This window comes from Lathamus discolor, chromosome 3 (genome assembly GCF_037157495.1).
Source record: "Lathamus discolor isolate bLatDis1 chromosome 3, bLatDis1.hap1, whole genome shotgun sequence".
In the NCBI taxonomy this organism is placed as follows: domain Eukaryota; kingdom Metazoa; phylum Chordata; class Aves; order Psittaciformes; family Psittacidae; genus Lathamus; species Lathamus discolor.
In genome coordinates this window covers 24,823,757-24,845,333 of record NC_088886.1, presented here as the reverse complement: position 1 = coordinate 24,845,333, position 21,577 = coordinate 24,823,757, and the positions used below count along the sequence as shown (strand labels likewise).

At 40.2% G+C, this 21,577-nt stretch overlaps 1 protein-coding gene across 3 annotated transcripts in view; it reads right to left on the bottom strand.

Annotated features, from left to right (window-relative positions):
• The window catches only part of SMG7 (SMG7 nonsense mediated mRNA decay factor), a 51,888-nt gene extending 30,311 nt beyond the window's left edge, over nt 1–21,577 (bottom strand). For all 3 annotated transcript variants that reach the window (XM_065674185.1, XM_065674183.1, XM_065674184.1), the window contains exons 1-3: nt 21,241–21,577; nt 1,550–1,581; nt 238–355 (exon numbers count right to left, since the gene is read on the bottom strand). In XM_065674185.1, the coding sequence (XP_065530257.1) occupies nt 238–355; nt 1,550–1,581; nt 21,241–21,269 (179 nt within the window). In that variant the 5' untranslated portion in view covers nt 21,270–21,577. The remainder of the gene's footprint in view (nt 1–237; nt 356–1,549; nt 1,582–21,240) is intronic.

The following is a 21,577-nucleotide window of genomic DNA, read 5'->3' as shown; positions in this document are numbered from 1 at the left end:
CTGCATGAGATGGCCGCTACTAAATTGCCAGAAGTAAAATATAACTTACTGAATGTTCTTCATCAAATCTTCAGTGGATTCTTGTGTTTTGCCCACAGCACATCTCTCATTTTAAAGTAAATAAGACAGCCATTCCATAGAATACAAATACTTTCTGGAAGTCTAAGGGTCTCCTGCTCATCAGCCCAGATTACGGATACTACATATAATTACATAAAAATTTATTGAGGTACTTACAGGTCCTGCTCCACTTTTTTATCTAAAGCGTATTCCAAATCGGTCACTAGCATTTTCTGATATAAGTCCTGTAGAGCTTGTCTGGATGTCCAGACTTCTGCTGGACCCAGCTTTGAATCTGCGCAACAAAAAGAAAAACAAAGGCACAACAGTTTTTGTAATACTCAAGTGTACAGAGTTACTCTGATTTTTTCACTCACCTACCAAACGAAAGAACACAGCACAGTGTAAGATATCCAGTGCCAAATAACCACTCCTATCACAGATTCATCAGAATAGTAAAATACAAGAACTACATATGGGTTGGGGATTGACTGACCAGTCTCCTACAACACCAGAACAAGGCATAACCAAAGGCAGCAGCTGGCAAGTTGGAAGTAAAAAAACCAAAAACCAGAAAAGCCCCACAAAAAAAAAAAAAACAAACCCAAAAAATCCAAACCAAAAGAGATAGAAGGAGGTGATTCTCTGTAAGTCACTGAACTGCAGAACTTCTTTAGAAAAATTTCCAGGATAGCCTGAAAAAACCCACAAAACCTCTGAAAAGAAATCCATCAAGCGATGCTAAATAGGAGCCAGTGCTGTTGGTATTTATAACATTGTGGGCAAGTCCTGCTACATGCTCGCCATTTTCTCTTTGGTAGCCATCTGCTTTCTATCACTGAGGGTGAATGCAAACACTGCTCCTTGCTATCTCAAGTAACAAAGTTGAATTTCCTATGCCTTGTAAAATCACTTGAGCTGGGGCTGTGGAAGTATAAGGGATGGGCTTCACACACCAGGGAAACCCTTCTGTCAATAGTGTAGCCACTCCTGCTGGGTTAGACGGATCCAAGCACTTCATGGTCCTACAGGGACTAAACCAACCTGCTACATGAACTACACCAAGGTGGTAATAAGCACAGCTGAGCTAGATGTGCTTTATGCTAGATGCTTGTACTATGTGGCTGATATATTAATATAAATCATTTCCTATAAACATAGCTTAAAACATAACTTGTAGCATTTTGTAACATCTATGGGCTGCACTTTCATAACACATGTGGCAGTGTTCAGATCAACATTTCCATCACCAGGTTTCTCAAAACCATCCAGACCCTTGCTAATCCCAAATACACCAGTTCCTGTGGTAGTCAGAAGTCTCTGGGAGAAGAGATGCAGCTTGATCTCAATCTCCAAATGCTTTAAAACACCCAAAGTCAACTTTAAGAATACATGCATTTTAGATACACAGAATTCTTAGGAACAAAAACCATAAGGAACACGAATCAAGTATTAGCAGCTAGATCAACTGTATAATAAAGGCAATTACCTGTCATGTCAGCCTTCAGGACTTCTGCCTGCCTGTAAGAAAGCAATAAAACACTAAATCAGAAACAGACCAATCAAAAGAACTGAATTATGCTAAAACACATTCATGCAACAGTGAGTAGACAAAGTAGGACCAGGTCTGTAGAGGCTGCCTACAACCTACACTGCCAGAGTTTACCCCATGCAGTATGGATTTGAATTACAATATGACTGCTTTCAATTCATATCATCACAAAAGTCAGCTGTTCACTTTTCCCTGCTTAGCCTAAATCTCTTTCAGAAAAAAAATATAAACTAAAACACTTATACTATATTTTAAGCTTTACTTAGCAGCAGTGTCCTGCCAACATTAGTGATAAAAATAGTTTCTCAGGTTTTTCTGGGTTCTATCTACTGGCCACAAGTTATAGGGATGGTTTTGACACCTACATCAGGATTAAAAGATGTCGTAATAGTGTCACAATTTCACTAGGAAGATGTATACTGGCAAATACCTTCAAAAATTTTCTTTTATTAAAAGCAATAATTATCTAAAGTAACTCACCATAGTGAGCACAGTCACCACAGTGTACTATCCAAGATGCAGCAGGATTCTCCAAGAGCTTAATCAAGATCTGAACTGTTGCCAGAAGTAAACCTGTACATTACTCACCTGCTTCACAAATCTAATCTATTTAAGATAACTTCTTTTTCTTTACTTCTTTCAAGGTGTTACTACAATTTTTTTTTCAACTCCTAACAATAAGGAACACTATAAGAGATAACCTATAATTACTGATACAAAAACAACAAAATATTTAGATATTGTGTCACAAGAAAGCTGAAAGCCCAAGAAATACTTCTGCTTCATCCACATGGAGATAATGAAAGGCACCTAAGCAATGCCCCCTACCCACTGCTACAGGTGGCAGGACGGGAAGGAGCAGATCTTTTCCCCCACACAGCAAAGAAGAGCCAACAAAGGAGAGCAATCTTTTCTGCATGCTGCGCATTGGAAGCCTGTAGGATGCTGACCTGCAAGTCTAGTCAAGCACAAGGCTGGGCCAATTCTGCGATGCTGTGACTTGGCAGCTAGAAAAGTCATTGCTCAGAAGGAAAAGCTGACTTGCTCAGGTGCTGAAGTCTCTCTTTGAGCAGCCAGCCAAGTTAGTACAGTTTGGCTCACACTTTAAGTATCTGCCAGTTGTGCAAACTTCTTTGAGTCAAGAACACGATCTGCATTGCCAAAGCCTTGAATCCTACCAAGAGGCTCAGCATGAGCAGGACGTGCGGTACTGCTCCAGCAAACACAAGCCCAAAATTCTCCTCCAGGCAAAAACACTCTGCCCTTTAAAAACCAAGAACTGCTTCTCTGAAAATTACTTGTACAAAACTACCTTCCACTATGTTAATCTTTAAAGGGGGAAACACAGACAGCACCCATTAGAAAAGCCTTCTTCAAAGTTTTGACTAGCTGCTACCTGGAGAATTTAGATGAAGCCTTAACACCTAAATTAGCACAACTGCTGACAGATGCTCTGTAAATGCATAGACCTAACAATATGGCTGGACCTGAACTTTTACCAAGATGTTTTGGGGTTTTTTTGGAACACCTTTTTTGGAAGGGAATACTCATGGGCTTACAGAATGAGAGCCTTTAGTCACAATCTCTTCACCAGCCATAAAGCAAACTGCCTTTTATAAGCTTGCAACAAGCTACACTAAGGGGATTATCACCTATATACACTTTATTAAAAATCCCCTTAGTGTAAGTTATTTCAGTGCTTCCTAGAGGCCAAAGGCATTAGTAAAGTATGTCTAACATTAGCATGCTCTGTTTCTCATTTCCACCTAAAACCAACTTCTATTTAAAACAGCTGCATCTACCATGGCTAACCCAGGATACAAGAAGACAGCCTGGGTACCAAACTTGCTCTGCATCAGTGGCAAAATACCAGCATTTTGAAGAAAAAATATGCATTGCCTGTTCCTTGAACAGACTTTACAAAAAGCTTTGGCTGGTGCTGAAAGACTCCTATGGTCACAAACAGGAGTTCACTGATAACAGCAAGAGTTGCTGACAGTACAAATGGCTCATATTGTCAAGCATCTTTTAAAAAGCTTTCTAGTCCGTATATTATCCTGCTCCACTTCATGTTGAATTTGCACTAGAATTACTCATTGTGGTGCAAAAATATGTGGCCTGCCAGCAAACTTAGTACAACTTAGTTACACATTTTATCATTTTAAGAATATTCTCAAGAACCTTCTTGCCCAGTTGGACTCAGCAGTTCAGTCTTCAAGTTTCCCTGAATTTGTTCATCCAAATTCAAATAAGCACAAACCATAGTTTAAAAATAACTGTATTTCAAGAATCTCCATTAGATGATGTATCATCTTGATATATCATGATAGCTACTCTTTATAATTTCCTAACCAAATATATATTCAGCCCTGTCTTTTAATCAAACCTGAAACTCAAATACAAAAGCCTTCCACTCAACTCAGTAAAACAGTTTGACAGCTAAAGGAATTTTAATTTTATTCAAATACTTGAAAAGCTTCAAAGCTTTAAACCACAGCAGTCAGGACTTTCTTTTGAAGTTCTGAAGGCATAAGTTATATTAAAATTTAAGTACCCACAGACTGCAAAGGTAACTTCTCTTAAGAACCTGGCAGTATATAAAGTCCTATTCTGCTGTAAGGGGAAGTCAGACACTACATTTAGCCTGAATGAACCATCAGATTTAACAAAGGAAGACAAGACAGATGTGTTTAGTTTTTCCATTTTCAAGTTTTTATCACTCTTCATCAATTAGATTTTCCCTAAGCAGAAGAAGAAAGTAAGTTGTTTCCCTTAGGCTGGTAAACACTACAGAAAGGAAACACCACAAATATAGGGATTTCTCTCCCATACATATTTTCAAGTGTTCAAACCATCACACTGAGAGACTGAAAGGTATATCAAAAGTTCATAAAATCTGACCTATCCTTTTACACTAGAAAAAGTTTGCTTAATTTGCTTTTAAAATCCTACAAGGAAAGATCATACAACCTCACTGGTTAACTATTCTATTGCTCAGTGATAGTACAGAAGTTTTTTCTGAAACTCCAGCTTGCCCAGAGGTTGCCCACAGGACACCCAGCTGCCTCTGTAAGAGGGCAATGTTAGTTCTACAGAAGCACAGTTTTGTTAACAACGTTCATTATCAAGCATAGAAAAGCAAATAAAATTTTTGAAAATTTTTAAAGCAGCAGTCTTGTGTTACCCAGCTAACACCCACTATTTCTGAAAGTCCAACAGGTCAAAGTCAAGTGTCACTGACACCACACTCCTTGTATTTACACAGCAAGGATAAGCCAGGCACAACTTGCTATGACATGACAAGTTCCATAAAAACTGTGGAAAAAACCCAGACCTTGCACAAAACAAAACCAAACCAAATAAACAAACAAAAAATAAAAACACCCACACACACACAAAAAAAACCCCAAACAAAACAAAACCAAGCCACCATGCACCACCACAAACCCAAACCCCAAAAAAACACCAAAATCCCCAACACAAAACCAGGACACTCTGCTTTCTACCATGCCTAAAGGAGAACTTCACTTGGTTTTCCCCTAGCAGCCCTGAAGAATCAGCATCTGTATCAGTTCCCTTATCCAATCTCAGTAACACAAAACCCCAGATAAGGAATTGAGGATTTACAGCACTAAAATGAGTAATGAGTCCAGGCAACCGGGCTTATAAAAAGCAACCAGAATGCAACCACTTGTCCTGTGAATACTCTACAAACTAAAAAGCATATTAAATGGTCAGATCAGGGTAGTTTCACTCCAGGCAGGAATACGTATTCCTGAGCTTCTCTTTCCTGGAGGTACATGCAGAAATTGTACTACAACAGAAAGTGCCCGCAGCCTAGCAAGTCTTAGCAGGAGGTGACTGATCCTAAAGCTCACCAAGAGCACTACCAGAAAATTTTCCTTTTTCTGAAAGGGAACAAGATGCAGAACGCGTATAAGATAAACATAGGAAATCTTTCTTTTTAGGTTAGGAAGGTAAATTTTCTATGCTAGAATACTAAAAGGAAAATCAACATTTCCTATACTTAAATTATTATTCTATTTTAATCATTCCAATATAAGGCAAGGCTCATACTTAGAAGGAACTCCAAAGCAACACCCAGCCACTACTATTCTAGATTTTGCTGAAAATAATAGTTAACTTCAAGAAAATTTCTAATGGCTTAATACCTCAGTGTTTTGGAGTGGTCTGGGTGTTATTTCATTTGTCTTAAAGTATGCCCGTGTCAATTCAGGGCAGGATAAAGGTGTAGAAAACACTATCAGCACAGGCACTTAATGTTTTACAGCAGATTCAGGGGAGAGTTGGGCTGCTCAGAAGCCCCTAAACACTGTACCCAAGACTCCAGGACTCCCATCTGAAGTTCAGTGCTGAGCAACATTATTTAGTAACTGACAGTTTTATGGGAAATAAGCATTCTTCCTTCCATTCCTAAGAGTAACCACTAACACTTGCTAAAATATAAAGCCTTATTAGCATTTTTTAGAGACTCACTGGGCACTAATCCTTTACAGCTGTTACACTTTGCCAAAGGTTGGATTTTGAAAGATACAGAAATAACTGACTTCGCAGAACTATTTTGTAGACAGCAACTGTATGTCTTAACTATGACGTGTCAAAGGGAAATATTGTTACAGCAATCTTAGGATTACGTACAAACTCAGATTTTTGTACCTGAATAACAGTAGCAGAGAATTTGTGGATAAACTTCATCTTTGATATTCCTTTACCTATTAATTCAACATCACCTAAATAGATCAGGCTTCAGACAACAGCTCCAGTTACAGCCTCACATATCTTTTCCTGAAAGGGTAACTGGATGCAGTCAGGATTTTGCAGTAGTATAGGGAGTCCAATATATATTTTACTTATTTGTATAGAGACTTTATCTACTTGTGCATCAGATATATACTGTTTAACAAGGATTTTTTACAAATCTTTATCTTTATGGAAGAAGTTTCTAATGTTCCGAATTTGCAAGTGTTGCTACCTAATTTAAATTACTATAGTTTTTATAAAGTACTGAAATTACTTACTTTGGGAGCAGGCAGGTTTTGGTGATGTCAGCTCTTACTGACCTAGCAAGAGATTTTCAGGCCGCAAGTCATAGAGTTAAATGCTCCACGTGCCTTTTACACTGAAAGGACATTCTTCACAGATACAGCAACAAAAGACACCTCTAACAGCACAACCTTATTGTCAATTTTAAGTGTTAACTAGTTTAAAGCTTACTATTCCTGTAATAGGCAGCTGAAAACAGGGTAGAGCTAATTTCTTTGACCAGTGACTTTATCAGATTGCAGCCATAGATCAAAGCCACACAAACAATTAATTCAGCATCAGTGCAAAATTGCAAGTAAAAAAAAAAAAAAAAAACAAAAAACCAAAAAACTGCTCTGCAAGAAGATGCTAAAGCAAAGCAATCACCACCTGAATACAAACTCCCTCCACAGGGAATGGTGTGACAGTAAGAAGTGGGGTTTTTCCCCCCCCCCTTTTTTTTTTTAACCCCATCTTTCCCCTTTCTCCTAGTCCCAGCTCTATCAGAAGCAAGTTATATTAATCACCTTCAAAAAACAACCACCAAAACCAACTCTGCCTAAGTTTGGTCAGAACTGACAATCTTCCTCCCTGGAGAAAAGTAAAAGTATGCCTGCAGTCAGCTGCATTCAAACTTTTCTTTTTTCTTTCAGTTCCACAGAAGTCAGTTCCTTTGTCTCCATATTTTTTGAAAACAATGTGTCCAAGAGACAGAAGTTATCCCTAGGGAATTTCAGATGTGCTTACTCTCCAGGTTAATCTACAAGAAGGGAAATACAAGGCTCCTACCCTCTCAGCGTTCAACTGTTTCCACCCAAGTCCCTGCTCTCCCTCTTTATGTAGCCTAGAACTCATGTCAAGCACAGGAGCAAGTCTGAGCCTTGTTAGAAGAGCAGTGTTGCAAACCCGAGTTAAATGCCTCACAGGCAGTCATTCAGAATCAACAATATGCCTGTGTCTATTCCACAGAGTTATAAAATTAAAGTCAGGAGAGTAACCTTTAAACTAAAAACCCAATACATTTAAATTCAAGCAAAAATAGATTGGAATAAATGTACAGGGTTAAGACCAGCTCAGGAAAGCTCAGCTACATTTTTCATAGTCACTGGCTTGTATTTTGAAAATATTGACTACAGTGTTCTCTAACTTTCCATGTTGATGTACTAGTTTCTTGGAATTCTACCGGAGCTGTAAGGGAGAAAACTAACTTCTAAATGGATGCTGCCCATGAAAGAAAAGCACAAAAACTCCAGTCACCTTCACCTCGTTTACCTTCCAAAAGCTGACCATGTAGCTCCACAGGTAACCCTGACAGTGTTTTCAGTATAGAAAAATTAAGAGTTAATTACCAAAGGATTAAACAAAAACAAAACAAATATATATAAAGTATTAATAACTATTAAAAAATAAAGCATGCTCAGGAAATAATGAATGGATAATTAATAACGTGTAGTACCTCACAACATGGCTATCTTTTATATGTTGAAGAATATCTGTAAAAGAAAGTTTCTAATAACAAAGTCAACAAACAAATGCTCTTACAGAATATCAGCATCCATAGAGTAATACATGTACTGCAGTGACCAACAGTGCATCAGCTTTGCAGCTGACCTGAGAACAAGTCAAAGGCGAAAGGTTCAAGATAGAATACATTATCTATTTCCTTAATCTTTGTACCATCCGTTGGACAAGCTAGTTTTTTTAAACTAAAGCAATCGTAAAGGTGTGAGGACACAAAACTTCTTCAGAATCGCCTTTCAATCCACTCAGAACATTAGCAATCCACTCCTTTAAAAAGATCTCAGAGAAAAATCAGACAGCTCTGCTCACTCACTACCCACAACAAGTAACTACTGGTAAGCACACAGAAGGGTTATTAGGTCTTATGACTACAGTGCCAGGCAGGATGTGAGAGGTCTGCAGCTGAACTACGTTACTTCTCATGGTAATTCCCACCAGGTTTTGAGATTGAACAAGGAAAAGCAACAGAATTACTTTCTGAACAAAAACAAAACAAAAAAAAAAAACCCAAAACAAAAAAGGAAAAAAAAAAAAACACCCTACAAATTATGTCCTTGTAGTACCACTATCTTTTGCTCTTTTAAATCCACCCTGATTTGAGCGCACACAGTATCAGATTTCAGTTGTGATAAATGCATAGTAACACCAGTACTCATTTGTTACATTACAGTTCCTGACTTGGTAAAAATTTCACTTGCGTCAAGGGCTGGAAACGGCAAACAATAGATGTTAAAATAAGTGATCATTATTTAACAGCTTCTGCATTATGAAAACCATGTTCAGAATTATGGAAAATGCAGAAACTTGAGCATGAAGATCAGCTTCAAATGGACATAATGAAATCAGTTTCAGAAAGTTATGCTGTTTGAGTCAGCCTTGCAGAAGGCAGATCAGCTAAGGTCAGATAGCAGATGCTAACCCTCTCTGGACATTGTGTGAGATCTCCCAGGCAAGTATACAGTATTCAATTCAAAGGCTGGTAATTACACAGTCAAATTTAGTGACACACTTTTGCAACATGGATAAAATATTCCCTCTCACCCATCTGTGGAGCTGGAGAGCCGAGTGCTCACAGTTACGAGGTAGTTACAAAGCTGACATACACTTACCTCTGGGAAGTCCACCTCACTTTGCATGAAGAGGATAATACCTGCAGACCTCTAAATCCTGACTTTCAGCTGTAGCAGTTTCCTGTTATCTCTAGCCTTCACTAATAAACTGGGATTTAAAAACAATATACCTTGCTGATTTTCAGTGTTTTCTGTGGACTCCCATCCTCTCAATCCCAGCCTCCTTGCTGAGTGGCAATCGCTGATCCTTATGCTCAGGAAGGCTGAGAATGACTCACATTGACACAGGAGGTAATGACCATTAAAAAGGAGTCAGTTATTGTCCTCCTTGCTAAGTAGCAGATGGAACAAGACCACGAGGTGGCAAAAATAAAGGTAACACTCGGATTAAATGTGAGTATGATCCTAATGGCAAACTGCAACTTAGAAATTATTTTCAATTCTCCACCATGAAACTAAATGCAAGCCACACTCTGAAAGCAGAGCAATGGTATGAAGGCTGAACACTAGTCAGGGAGAATTATACAGTCCATTTACGATAATTAAATGGGTACTCAATGCATCATTGCCAATAGTTTACGGGAGTTTCATTAGCTGCTCCCCATTCTCTATTAGAAACACAGGCAACACTGTTCTGAAACATACTTACTTTTCAACTAGAGCATACTTGAATAATTATTTCCCACAAAAATACTGAAGTAAGAAAGAGGTGGAAACCTCAAGTTTAATGCAGCTCTATCAAATTCAGTCACTTCTAATGGAGAAATAAAATTCAAAATAGCATGATTGCTAAATTCTGACCTCAAACACACAACCAGCAATGTCTGCTATAGAGGGGGAGTGCTGCAACACTTGACTCAGTCCCCCGCTGTGGTTCTCCTCAGTTCAGGAGTGGCTCATCAAGATGGGTGGTCAGTTACAATACCCAAGTGTCCACCACCAAAACACATGTACTCCTGGAATATGTAAAGTTACTCTATTGTCTATGTTCAGCTGAAGGAGAAACCTATGAGCAGTCCAACCACCTCAGATCCAGCAAATTTTATTAGTTCAGAAGGAGTAAAGCAGCATGGATATGCTACTACAAGACCTGCCTCTCTCTAGGAAGGGTGCAACTTGAAGCTGCTGAGCCCTGTTGAACACAAATAGGTCTGGAGGAAAACCAACCTGGCTGAAGTGGTACAGATCACTTGGCCAAGTCCAGCTGACCTCTGCAGCAATGCCTAGAGCAGGTCCAAACTGCCTCAAAAAGGAGCCACCACTGCCATTGTGCTGCTGAACACTCCCAGGTACTGCCAGTTAACCAGTAACTTACCTTTCCATTTTACAAGCTAATGACTTTGTTAGGAACAAACAGCTGAGCAAATTTATAACTTCCAAGGTGAATCCTGCTTTGGGTAATTAAATGTTTTTTTTTTAAATAATTTTATTTCAAATTTAAATTCCAATACTTTAAGACAGAGTCCTTTCTCGTTCTGTCTAGAAAAGTTTACATGATGTTCAACCAACTACAAATCACTATCTGCTTTATAAATCATGTATAGAAAAAATTTGGGGTTTAGAAAATCTTTACTAAACTCTGTAGGAAACAAAAATCTGCATGCCAATTTCCATGCTGCAGTCTCCCTTCCAATCAGACTTCTTTGTTACACTCATTTTTGCCTTCTCCAACAGCTGAGGAAAAGGCTCCATAGCAATGGACTAACACATCCAGCCTAAAAATCAAATCTTGAGGCTCAAAAGGTTACAGCAGAGATGGTCCTCACTCAGACTGAGAAGACACTTTCTGAACCTTTGCTACATATTAAGCAAGAAAGGATGATGGTGAAAAAAGACTCAGCACGTGACTACACAACTACCCGTTACTAACTCAACACTCGTGCATTACTCAGGTTGCACAAGCCAACTCAGCCCTGGCATTTCACTTGACAACCACAACAGCCTGGATCTCATGATCAATTGTTTTGTATAGTACACCAGCACATCCAAAACAAATTTTAGAATAATTTTGGCACTATTTTTCAGCATTTGACAAAGCATGGAGACTAAGTGAATCACGCTGCTCTACCCCCAAAATCTGAAATATGTTTATTTAACAGCATTGTCAACCACACAAATAAAATCTCCTGCAGCAGGGTCCTTTGAGACTCTAATGAAGTTCCCAAAGATCTTCATGTCTTTCTGATCTCTCAGTCCTAAAGACTCCTGGGTCTTTAGGACACTCTTTGGCCACACCACTTAACACACCAACATAGCAGTTTCTAGTTTTGTAGTCCTCAGAATTATTTCAAGAATTAAAAGAATCAGTTATACATGACAGAAAAATGGATCTTTTAATAACCATCTTTAATGCAAAGTCCACAGAATTTTACCTGATTTTGAGAGTATCCCAAAACTATGTCTACCTCTAACATTACATTATGTAGTCACACCATCTTTTTTAGTGTTCACTTCTGCCTAGCCATCTATGATGAAATCTACCAAAATAGTCTGTAGTTGAACAAGCAGCATCGGCAAGCATTTGACGCCTTCATTAGAAACATACTGGAGATATCTTTTCAGATAGTTTAAAGCTTCAGAGGTTATTTTAGTCTTTGATATCAAAACCAGTACTGCAGCTAAAGCTGGACTGTGCACCCGGTAAGCCATAATCCCCTACAACTGTCTCTGCCTCAAGCCCATAATTCCCAGAGTTCACCTCCAAACAAAATAAAACTCTAAAATTAAATATTCAGGGTATGTTCAAACTAGGTGGAAAACTGCCAGACGTTTATGCCCTAGCATAATCTATGCAACATGCTCCTAAATTAAGGCCTACTAATTCAAATTAATGTTGAATTTATTACTTCTTTTCTAGTTAAAGGCTTCACGTATGTTCAACTTTATGCATATTGATGGTATTAAGACAAACTAAAATGCTTTCTAGATTTTATTGCAAGTTTACTCTGCATCTTTTAATAATATAATTTACAACCATTAACCCATATAGAAATCTCACCTTTTTCTTCATATCAAAATAACATTTCCTTTATTTTACTAGTAACAGCAGCTGAATGTTGGTGTTTTAAGAGCTGCCCAGTTTTCATGCTTTATATACTCTTGGCAGTTTGGGGGTTTTATTTAACATGTGGCTTAAATCCTTTGGACACTATTTTTACTGCTACTCACAAAAAACAGACCCACAAGTAGATCAGCTTTTTCCAGGGAGCAGCTGGCTAGATCAAGCCTCTATGCACAGAAGTTTTGTAACAGCACTGTCCTTGACAAGGATTTACACTACTTCAAGACAGACAACTAGCATCTATACAAAAGACAAAAGTTTTGTCCCATTCTTCTCTTTCCCCCTCTTCATAGGTACAGATGGTTAGCATTTCTATTTTTGGTTATTATTAGGCTAGTCTTGAAAAACTATCCCTAAAAGACCCCTCTTAACATATCTTAAATTAAGAGCACGCACGCTCAAAGGCACTGTCAAAACCAATACTGACTGCAGAAGGAACTGAAGTCTGTCAAAGGTTCTTTGTTGGCTGTAGGAAACCCTGGTTTAAAAAAAAGATTATCACACAGTTGCAGCTGTTTGACACACAGCAATATCCACATGCTTTCTTCAAATCATGGTGAGACCAAGACAGGACATAGCAAAGCAAATATCAGGAGACTTTAATTGCAACAGAAAATACAGCAGCAGACTTTATAGGATTAACATAAAACAAAAAAGGGGGGAAATGGCCTTACCAATGAATTCATCAAAAACCTATTTCTTTGTATTCCTGACACCACCTACAAGGAAGTTAAACTGTGATAAATAACACAGCACAGACCACTGAGGAGTCCAGGAGGCCCTGGAACAGGCTGGCTCCAAACAAACTTCCTTTGACTGATGAAATGGGAACTATCAAAGCCTCATTAAATCAAGGCACCAAGAAACACCAAGAATAAAGACTCTTGATGCCCAAAAGGTCTGTTTTACTACATCCATACAATAAGCCTAATTTCTGCCTAAGTTTCTTTAGAATAATTCAGGAAATTTTCCCTGCATTCATTTGGCAGAATCAATCTTAGAGGTTTCACCGGAAATACATTCAGTATTAATTTCTGATTTCCTAACAGCTAGAGAGCAGTTCTCTGAGATAATTTAGCCATATGACAAGTGAGGCCCAGACTCAAAACAGACAATACTTCAGAGGGTGGGAGGAAAGAAAATAAAAATTAGCTCACATGTATCAATATTAGATGAAGCAGAAAGCTGTTCAATAGGGCTGAGCACTAGAGGATACTTTCAATGCCACAGACAATGAAGTATGAGAAATAAGACTCCCACTGTATTCGAAATATCATTAAGCACTTTCAGAAAAAATACACTTCTTTTCCCTAAAACTGGAAGAGAAAATTAACTCTAGCAGGACTCCAAAGTACCTCAAGGGTATCTCTGATTTGAGTCCCATCAGTGAAATTCAGTCTGTCGCCCACAGCTGTGTAACAATCCCAAGAGACTCCTCACAGCCTCCTGGTTCCTTATGATAATCCCTTGAGTGCAGAAGCCAGTGTGAATAATCAGAGAAAAGTCCTACTGAAATAGAGAAAGAGAAAGCAGACCTAATGTTACTCAAAAGGCTCTTACTCTACCCCAACTCACAACATTACATTGAACAGGTAGCTGCTGATTTAACTTGGAGGAATACACAATATCAGAATACTGCTTAATCCATTTCCCCCACATTTGGTTGCCTATGAAGTCCCCAAGCTTATGATAAGAAGTTCTTAAATTTAAATGGAAAAAAAAAAAAGCAGTGGCCAGACAGCTCTTGAAATGTGGCCTAAAGGCAGGACTCTAAGCATGGCTGCACAAGCAGAAGGTGGTGATAAAGCCAGTACAACTGTAAAGCTATGTTCAATGAGATACTGCATGCAACAAAATGAGTTCTGAAGGGGCACATACAAAAAAATGCCACCAGCCCTCCCCCTCCTGTGTGAACAGTGAGAAATTATGGCCCATGAGTCAGCTCTACATTTCCTCATGTCACTTCACAACAAACATTGTTAGTCCTCTACTCTTTTCACTACAGTAAGATGGAGGAATAGAGTTAAGATACCATAGCCCTCCCTATGCATACGAAATCTTACGTTTTACAAATCACCACTGAGATCTATGACCTCCCTAGTAATACACTAAGTAGTACAGGACCAAAGTATGCAATTCTGCTAATGATTTTAAGGAAATAAATCTGTATTTTTACTCCCCTCCTGCTTGACAGCATCTGTGAAATTTTCAAGTGAGATGAGAACAAGCCTCAAGTTCAAAGTAACAAAAGCAGTAACTAATGTCTGCCCACTTATACTCCTTATACATTATAGCTGCATTCCTTAACTGCTTTTCCGCCATTCCTTACACTAAGAGTGTGTTTCTACTAGTGAATCTCTAATTGCTGTTATGAAGATTCAATGGCAGTAATGAAAGACTCTTAAAACTCTACAGTCCCCAACAATTCCTCACCCAGCAAAATCAGGCACTGCAGCAAACTATCCCCTCTTCCTTCCCCAGTCACCATGCACTTGAACTGCTATTACTCCTCTGATTTTTGCTAGCTGAGCAGAGCAGTAAAGATGCCAAGGCATCTATCCATCAAGTCACTGTCTTCTACCATCAACCCAAGCATCCCTGAGCAATGACTTCAGCCAGCCTTTTCTTCTCAAGTGGGAAGCACCAAGGTATCTGAAAATGCATGCAACAGCCAATGTGGTAAACTGAAAAGCAGGGTAGCTTCATGTTCCATACAGATTGATTTAAATAAAGCTTTAAGTTGCTTAATGTAAAAGTTAGTGTTACAATTCAGTGTTCAGTTTATTTGGAGGCAAAACATCTCACTGTAGCACGCTAGGGTTACTTGTTATGAAACTACTATGTGGAAGATGGACTCTTAGAATAGATGATTTTACAAGTAGCTTGAATATCATGGTATACTTTATATTGAGTACTTCAATAAAACAGCTAAGCATTCACTAAGCAAACATATCTTCTTACCATGCAGTGAAACCAAGAAACATAGCAAAGTAAAAAAAAACACCTCCATATCCAAGGAAGGGGCTGCCTTTTCAAAATGCTTTGGTGCAGCTTAGGTGCCCCATCAAAACTTCAGATAAGCATCACCTGATTTCAGTGCCACAACAGAACCTTCTTCTCTTCCATAAAGATCAAACAACACAGGAATATGCAAGCTAGAATAAGAACTAATTGCTACAAGAATAATCCCTTCCATCAAAAATAAATAAATACAGCTGTAACTTTACTTACACTAACCTGCACTTCTAGGTCACTGGAACACTGTTTTGTAAGTAACCTCAAGTACAGCACAAAGAAACTGTAAGCTGTATTCTGCAGCAAGAAAGAAAAGCGGAAGACACTGAGCCCAGACTGAAAACAGGGGTCCTATTAGTGACAGTGATACCGGTTACATTCTACATATATATAACAGTATATTTTTACATCCCATATATAGCTACTGCTATACGAAATGGGGCATTATTTACTAGTGTTATGAGTTAGTGAGCACTTGATAATGATAATGATAATGATAATGATAATGAGAACTATCACTAGAAGAAGCAGTCCCACCCTGACTTTATTATTAGGGCCTTACTCCTGTGGCACACAACCTCACCCCTTTTCTCTGCACACGTCTGATAACATGAAGAATGGGATGAGGAAACCAACTCAGGGAAAACTTAATGGGTCAAAACCAAAACAAAAGCAGTTCTAACCTAGCATAGTTCCCTAGTCCAGTTCACTGAAGACCTGGCCATAAACTTTCGCCGTCAATTCAGGACTGAGGGTAAGAGAAAGAGCAAGAAGTTTCTGTCAGGAGCTATTCAAGTTTAAAACACGCCCTTTGCCTATATGGCCAAGCTTTTGCCAAGTACTAAACAAGTAGGGTCGAGTTCTCTGATTATTGCAGCCCACTTCCCTCTGGCACACATTCATACACAGTCACCTTCCTGCCAGTCTGTCCAGCAGAAAAATGTGCCCACCACATGCTAAACCGCATATGCATTCAAATCCTCACTATTTACTCCATACATAAGAGCAAACTCAAACTCCACACACAGAGAAGCACATGCCGTGGCTGACATGAAGCTCTGCATGTGGCGATTTACACTGACTGGGCTCTACTTATTTCTCTTGCAACAGACAGGCTCATTTGGATGACTCTACTATCCAGCTAACTTTCATGAAGTTAATGGTGACAATAAACTTTGAAACCTCTATCCCTCTACAGAAGACCACTAAATTTTGTTAAAGCCACTTGAGAAAAGGAAGAAAATAAGTGGTAAGCAGTACACTTGCACAAGCCTTGCTTCCTTAGGAATCTAGACATTAAAAAAGTATCAGAGCTATGACTGTACACCCAGACAACTTGTGACTTTAGCACAAGTTGCCCATGGGTGGCAGGAGGATGCTCCATAATACAAATCCCTGCGACAAAAGAAGGTAGCAACTAATAGCTGCCCAGAGCCCCAAGGTTCGTCTCCTGGGGCTCTCAGCAAGATTAATTTCCCTCAGCAGAAAGCTCAGAGGAAAATTGCCTGACACTTCTTTCTTGTAATTTTTTTTTTTACTTCATAGCTCACCACAAAAAGCTTGTTGACCAGTAGTAAGTAGTAATCATCAATCTTATCTGCCTTTTAAAATCATTACCTTCACTCTTGAAGAATAAGTGCTGCTCATACTAAATATTAGCAGCAATTCTAGTTATCAAATGCTAAAAACACCTTGTATGGAGAAGAGGGAGGAGGACAAAATAAGAAGAGACACTTTCCTTTTATGTTCCCCCAAAGAAAACACTGTGCTACAAGGCACCTTCTGAAAGTCCAGTGTAGTATTTGATCTCTCAACTACTCCTCCCCTATTTAAAATTTATTCAAGAGTAAACAATATATGAGAGTAGCATTAATAATTTCAGAATATAAAAAAGATGGAGGGAATACTTTCCAAGACTGACTCATCTTGTTCAGATAGCAAGATAAATCAAGAAGGATGTGCAACTGGAGCAAGGTCAGCAGGGTCCCTCAGGGCAGCCCAGGATGGAGCATTTGCATATGTGGCTGGAGGAGAGGCTATGGGCAGTGGGGCTTGGCCAGCCTGGGGCAGGGAAGGCTGTGGGGCAGCCACAGCAGCTGCACACATGTGGAAGGGGATTGAGAAGAGTCAGGCTCTCTACCATGAGATATGGTGGGAGGATGACAGACAACTGGCATAACTTAAAACATGAGAGGTTCAGTTTCAAACAGTATCCTGTTTTTTGTCTTTCCAGCATTGACAAACCGACTCTACATCATCCTGATCAGGAATCAGTATCAGAATATGCTCACACACAGAATGCAGCACTAAATTACCTCTGCTCTACCCTCCTTCATTAACAGTGAAGAAACACTGTAAGAGGTACATCATGGACTGGCAGACAACAAAGGAGCAACCATGGAGAGACATGGTAGATGCAGAAGTTAATGGAGCTACTGATGAGTCTTTGGAAAGAGCCACAATTTAAATTATTAAAGCAGTCAAGCCTTTAATGAAGTTGGTTACAGCATTGTCATAAGGCTACAGGAAACTACATACTGGTTTGTCAGCACTAGAATTTCTAAGCAGTGTTTAAGCCCTGTAATTCGAGCACTTCTACTCTATGTTTACAGAGTGCTAAAAGCCACAATTTACCAGAATAATGCCACATTTAACTACTGAGTTCACATCTTTATGAAATGCAATTGAGGCAGTCAAAGTGCTTAACTTTTCAATCCAAGTTAACTACATTTTGAACATTATAAATTTGAACATACAAAATTGGCAACGAACATAATTTCCTTAATGTGAGCAAACGTGGACTGAAGCTTGGTACTGTCTTATAAAAGGGATGTATTTGGAAGTTTCTGTGGTATTATGCTAGAAATTGTATCAGTAATGATATTTTGCTTCTAAATTACTTCTTCTGTACCTAGCAGAATAAACAAAACATTTACTGTAAGGCAACTGCCCCAGGAGATTACTTTGATTTATGGGGAGTACTTGTAGATCCCAAAGCAGCACAAGTGATATGGATACAAATTTTTAGCCAGATGAGAAAAACACGTTCACCTGAACAGACACAAACCATGCCTCTTTTTCCTACAAGCTCTTTTAAAGAGCCTTTGGAAAGGTCTACTCACCTGACCAGATGCAATTCAAATCTTTGGGAAGTGACTCAAACAATGACCTGAGAGAAGTATCTAGCAAACTTGATGGGACAGAATACACTCAGTAATCTTGCAAGGTGACCTTGCAAAGGATAATAAGACTAAGAAAGCAAAAATCCCAACACTTTCTTACAACATATGAAGGTGATTTAAAAACAAACTCCTGCAACTTTTGAATGATTCAGTACATGAAGTCTGACCTTCTTTGTTCTTTCTGGAAGACTTCTATAGGAGCCCTGGGTGTTTCTCAGTTCTCACACTTTGACTGAAGTGGCACAGTCTTTTAAGGACAGCATTTTAAAACAGTTGATTCATATACATCTATATAGAAAGCAAGAGACCGGTAGTGGAGGAGTTAAGGTAGTCCAGCTGGAAGTCCCTTCTTTCCTACTCATTTTTTCAGCATCTCAATTCTTGCAGAGTCATTATTTCACTAGTTATTCAACCATTATGTGGTCATCTTAGAAATCCAGCTCTCTTCTGTCTAAACTTCAAATACAGATAAAGATTTCTCACAAAAACTTATGTCCCTTCTTAGTTTTAAGACAACGGAGACCAGCAGAGACTAACTGTTCCACATCTTCATTTGGAACAATGTTTTATTAAGCTGCCCTGGCATATCGTTATACCTTTGTCCATTTATTCCTTCATCATTACACTCAGATTGAGCCTCTAATACTAGAGTAAGAAAAAGGATGCCCTCCTCCTTAAGGCAAAGGACTAACAGAACTGGCTCTGAGAGTTTGAGGCTCTATACCCAGTTCCCTTTATGAGCTTGGGCTGCAGTAATACACAGCTCAATTTCTGCTCTATGCAAATCAAACAATATAAATATATACTCTGTGGATATAAAAAGCAGTTCACAGGTTTCAAGGAAACCTTCCCTAAGCTGACCTTCTATACAAAGGAAAAAACCCAAATGCTCTACAGAGAGAAGGTGAAGATTATCAACTTCAAAGTGCTTCAAAAGTTTGGGAGGGAGAGTATCCTAGATTTTTTTTAGGAGAAAATAAGATTCTTGGTGACAAACACAGGAGTCACTACTTGTAATACATTAGGGCTCAGATGCCTCAGACCCCTTGCATTAGGCAGAATACAAAAAAGCAGTGAAGAAAAAGCAATAAAGGCCCAGGATAAGCTATTGTGTTGGAGGAACAAAGCTAGGAGAAATAGGCGATTAGTGCCTACATGCTTGCAGGCAAGGAGGATCTCCAGCTCGGTGCAGCAGAATACAGAATGCTAAGTCTGGTGGTGCAGCGATGTGACTGAGACAGGACAAGCATGACTTCCACAGTACCACCTTATCATGAAATAAGGCAGCCAAAGACTTGCAGCCATAGGGACAGAGGGGGAAGCAAGAGGTTACATAATTAAAGACACATACTACAACACGAAAGCAAGTCTTTTACTAGTAGAGAAGAGCTAGTAATAAGGCATTTAAGAGATTTTACCATAATGTAATGGGAAAGAATGAAGCAGTCTTTAAGACAGCATAGGCAAGCAGCCTGGAAGAGAAGGGTAATTTTTCTCTTCCAGGAATAATTTTTCTCTTCTCTAATAGAAAGTTACTGCTATTAGTGAAAAACAAAAAAAAAAAGTATATATACATATATATATATATATACATATATTCATTCCTCGAAAAGATAAACTTGAGACAGGATCTGAACTACCTGTACCAGAAGGAAGCAAAGATACAAGACAAGATGAGGAGGAAGCAGAGGATCTGAAGAATCAGTAAGGAGAGACAACTCATGTGTCTCAGAACCCTGGACAGAAAGTGTTTCAGAAATGTAAAAACCTCCTTGAATTCACTCCTTAGAAATCCTTCCCAACCTGTAGACTCTTCAGAAAGAAAGCGCGTGACTTTTTGGTATACCTACTCCTTTTCCATAAGGAGCTCTGAATGGGGCAGAAGCAACACATCACAGATAACACAGCATTTAGTATTTTACAGCTATGGAAAAGCCATTCATATCTCACAACGCTCCTTTCCAAAATCACTAGAGAAAGAGCATTTCATACCCAAAATGTAAGTTCACTCAAAAGCCTATAAAAGTTTTCTTCATATCAGCAGCCAGCGCTCTTGACTTCAGGGATTTAGGAACATTTCCATTCAGTGAAGCGTTTCAAAGGACGGCCATGGCCGACTCCCTTCTCTCCCAAACCCTCGGCTGACAATCCCCGAAACCGATCAACTGTATAAACTGCCAGACCTTTCAGCAGGCCTCGGGCTGACCTGGTGAAAGGCTGAGACACAACTCTTTTTACTCTCTCCCAGAGCACCTCACAGGGCTGGGAGCGCAAGTTTCACTTCACTGCTGGGATCAAACTTCACAGTCATTCCGCAGCGCCGGGTTATAAAGCGTCTACTTGAAAGACGCTGGAGAATTCCGGCAGAGAAGCCGGCATGAGCTCCCTTGCGCTCCCCGCGGCTTTAAAGCACCGGCATGACCTTGCTGAAGAGCCCTCAGCGCGCCGGTCCGCTCTCAGCTAAGCGGCAGCCAGGGCTGCCCTCCTATGGGTACGCGGCTCCGTCCCACCTCACTCCCCACCAGCCATGCGGGACCCGGTAACGTGGCGGCAGCCCCCCCGCGCCAGTCACATCTCCCCCAGTCCCGAGCTCCTCGCTGCCGCTCTTGAGGCCTCCTCACGCCTGAGGGAACCACGTCCTCCAGCTCCCCGCTGCCTCCAGAGCCGCTAGCCGCAGCCTTGCCTCAGAGCAGGCAGCGGACCTCCCCCCGCCACCGCTTCCCGGTCGGCTCTCACCGGAGATACTGCGCACACAGCAGGCTCATCCTCCGCTGCTCGCCGCTCCGTCCCGCCGCGGGTCTCACAGCCCGGGCCGGCCCGCCGCGCCCGCGCCGCCGCCGCTGCTGCGGTCGCTGCCGCCTCCTGCCGCCGCCGCCATCTTCCTGTGCAGGGCCTGCCGCCGCGGGGGAGGGGCGGCAGGAAGGAAGGGGCGAGGGTGTCCCCGCTCTGCGCTCCGGCCGGGCAGAGACCGTCTGCGCCCCGTCGGCCCCAGCAGCGCCGACCACGAGAACCCCGGGGCCCCGGCAGACTCTGGTAGCCACGACCACTCACCCGCCCACACCCCCGCCGCCCC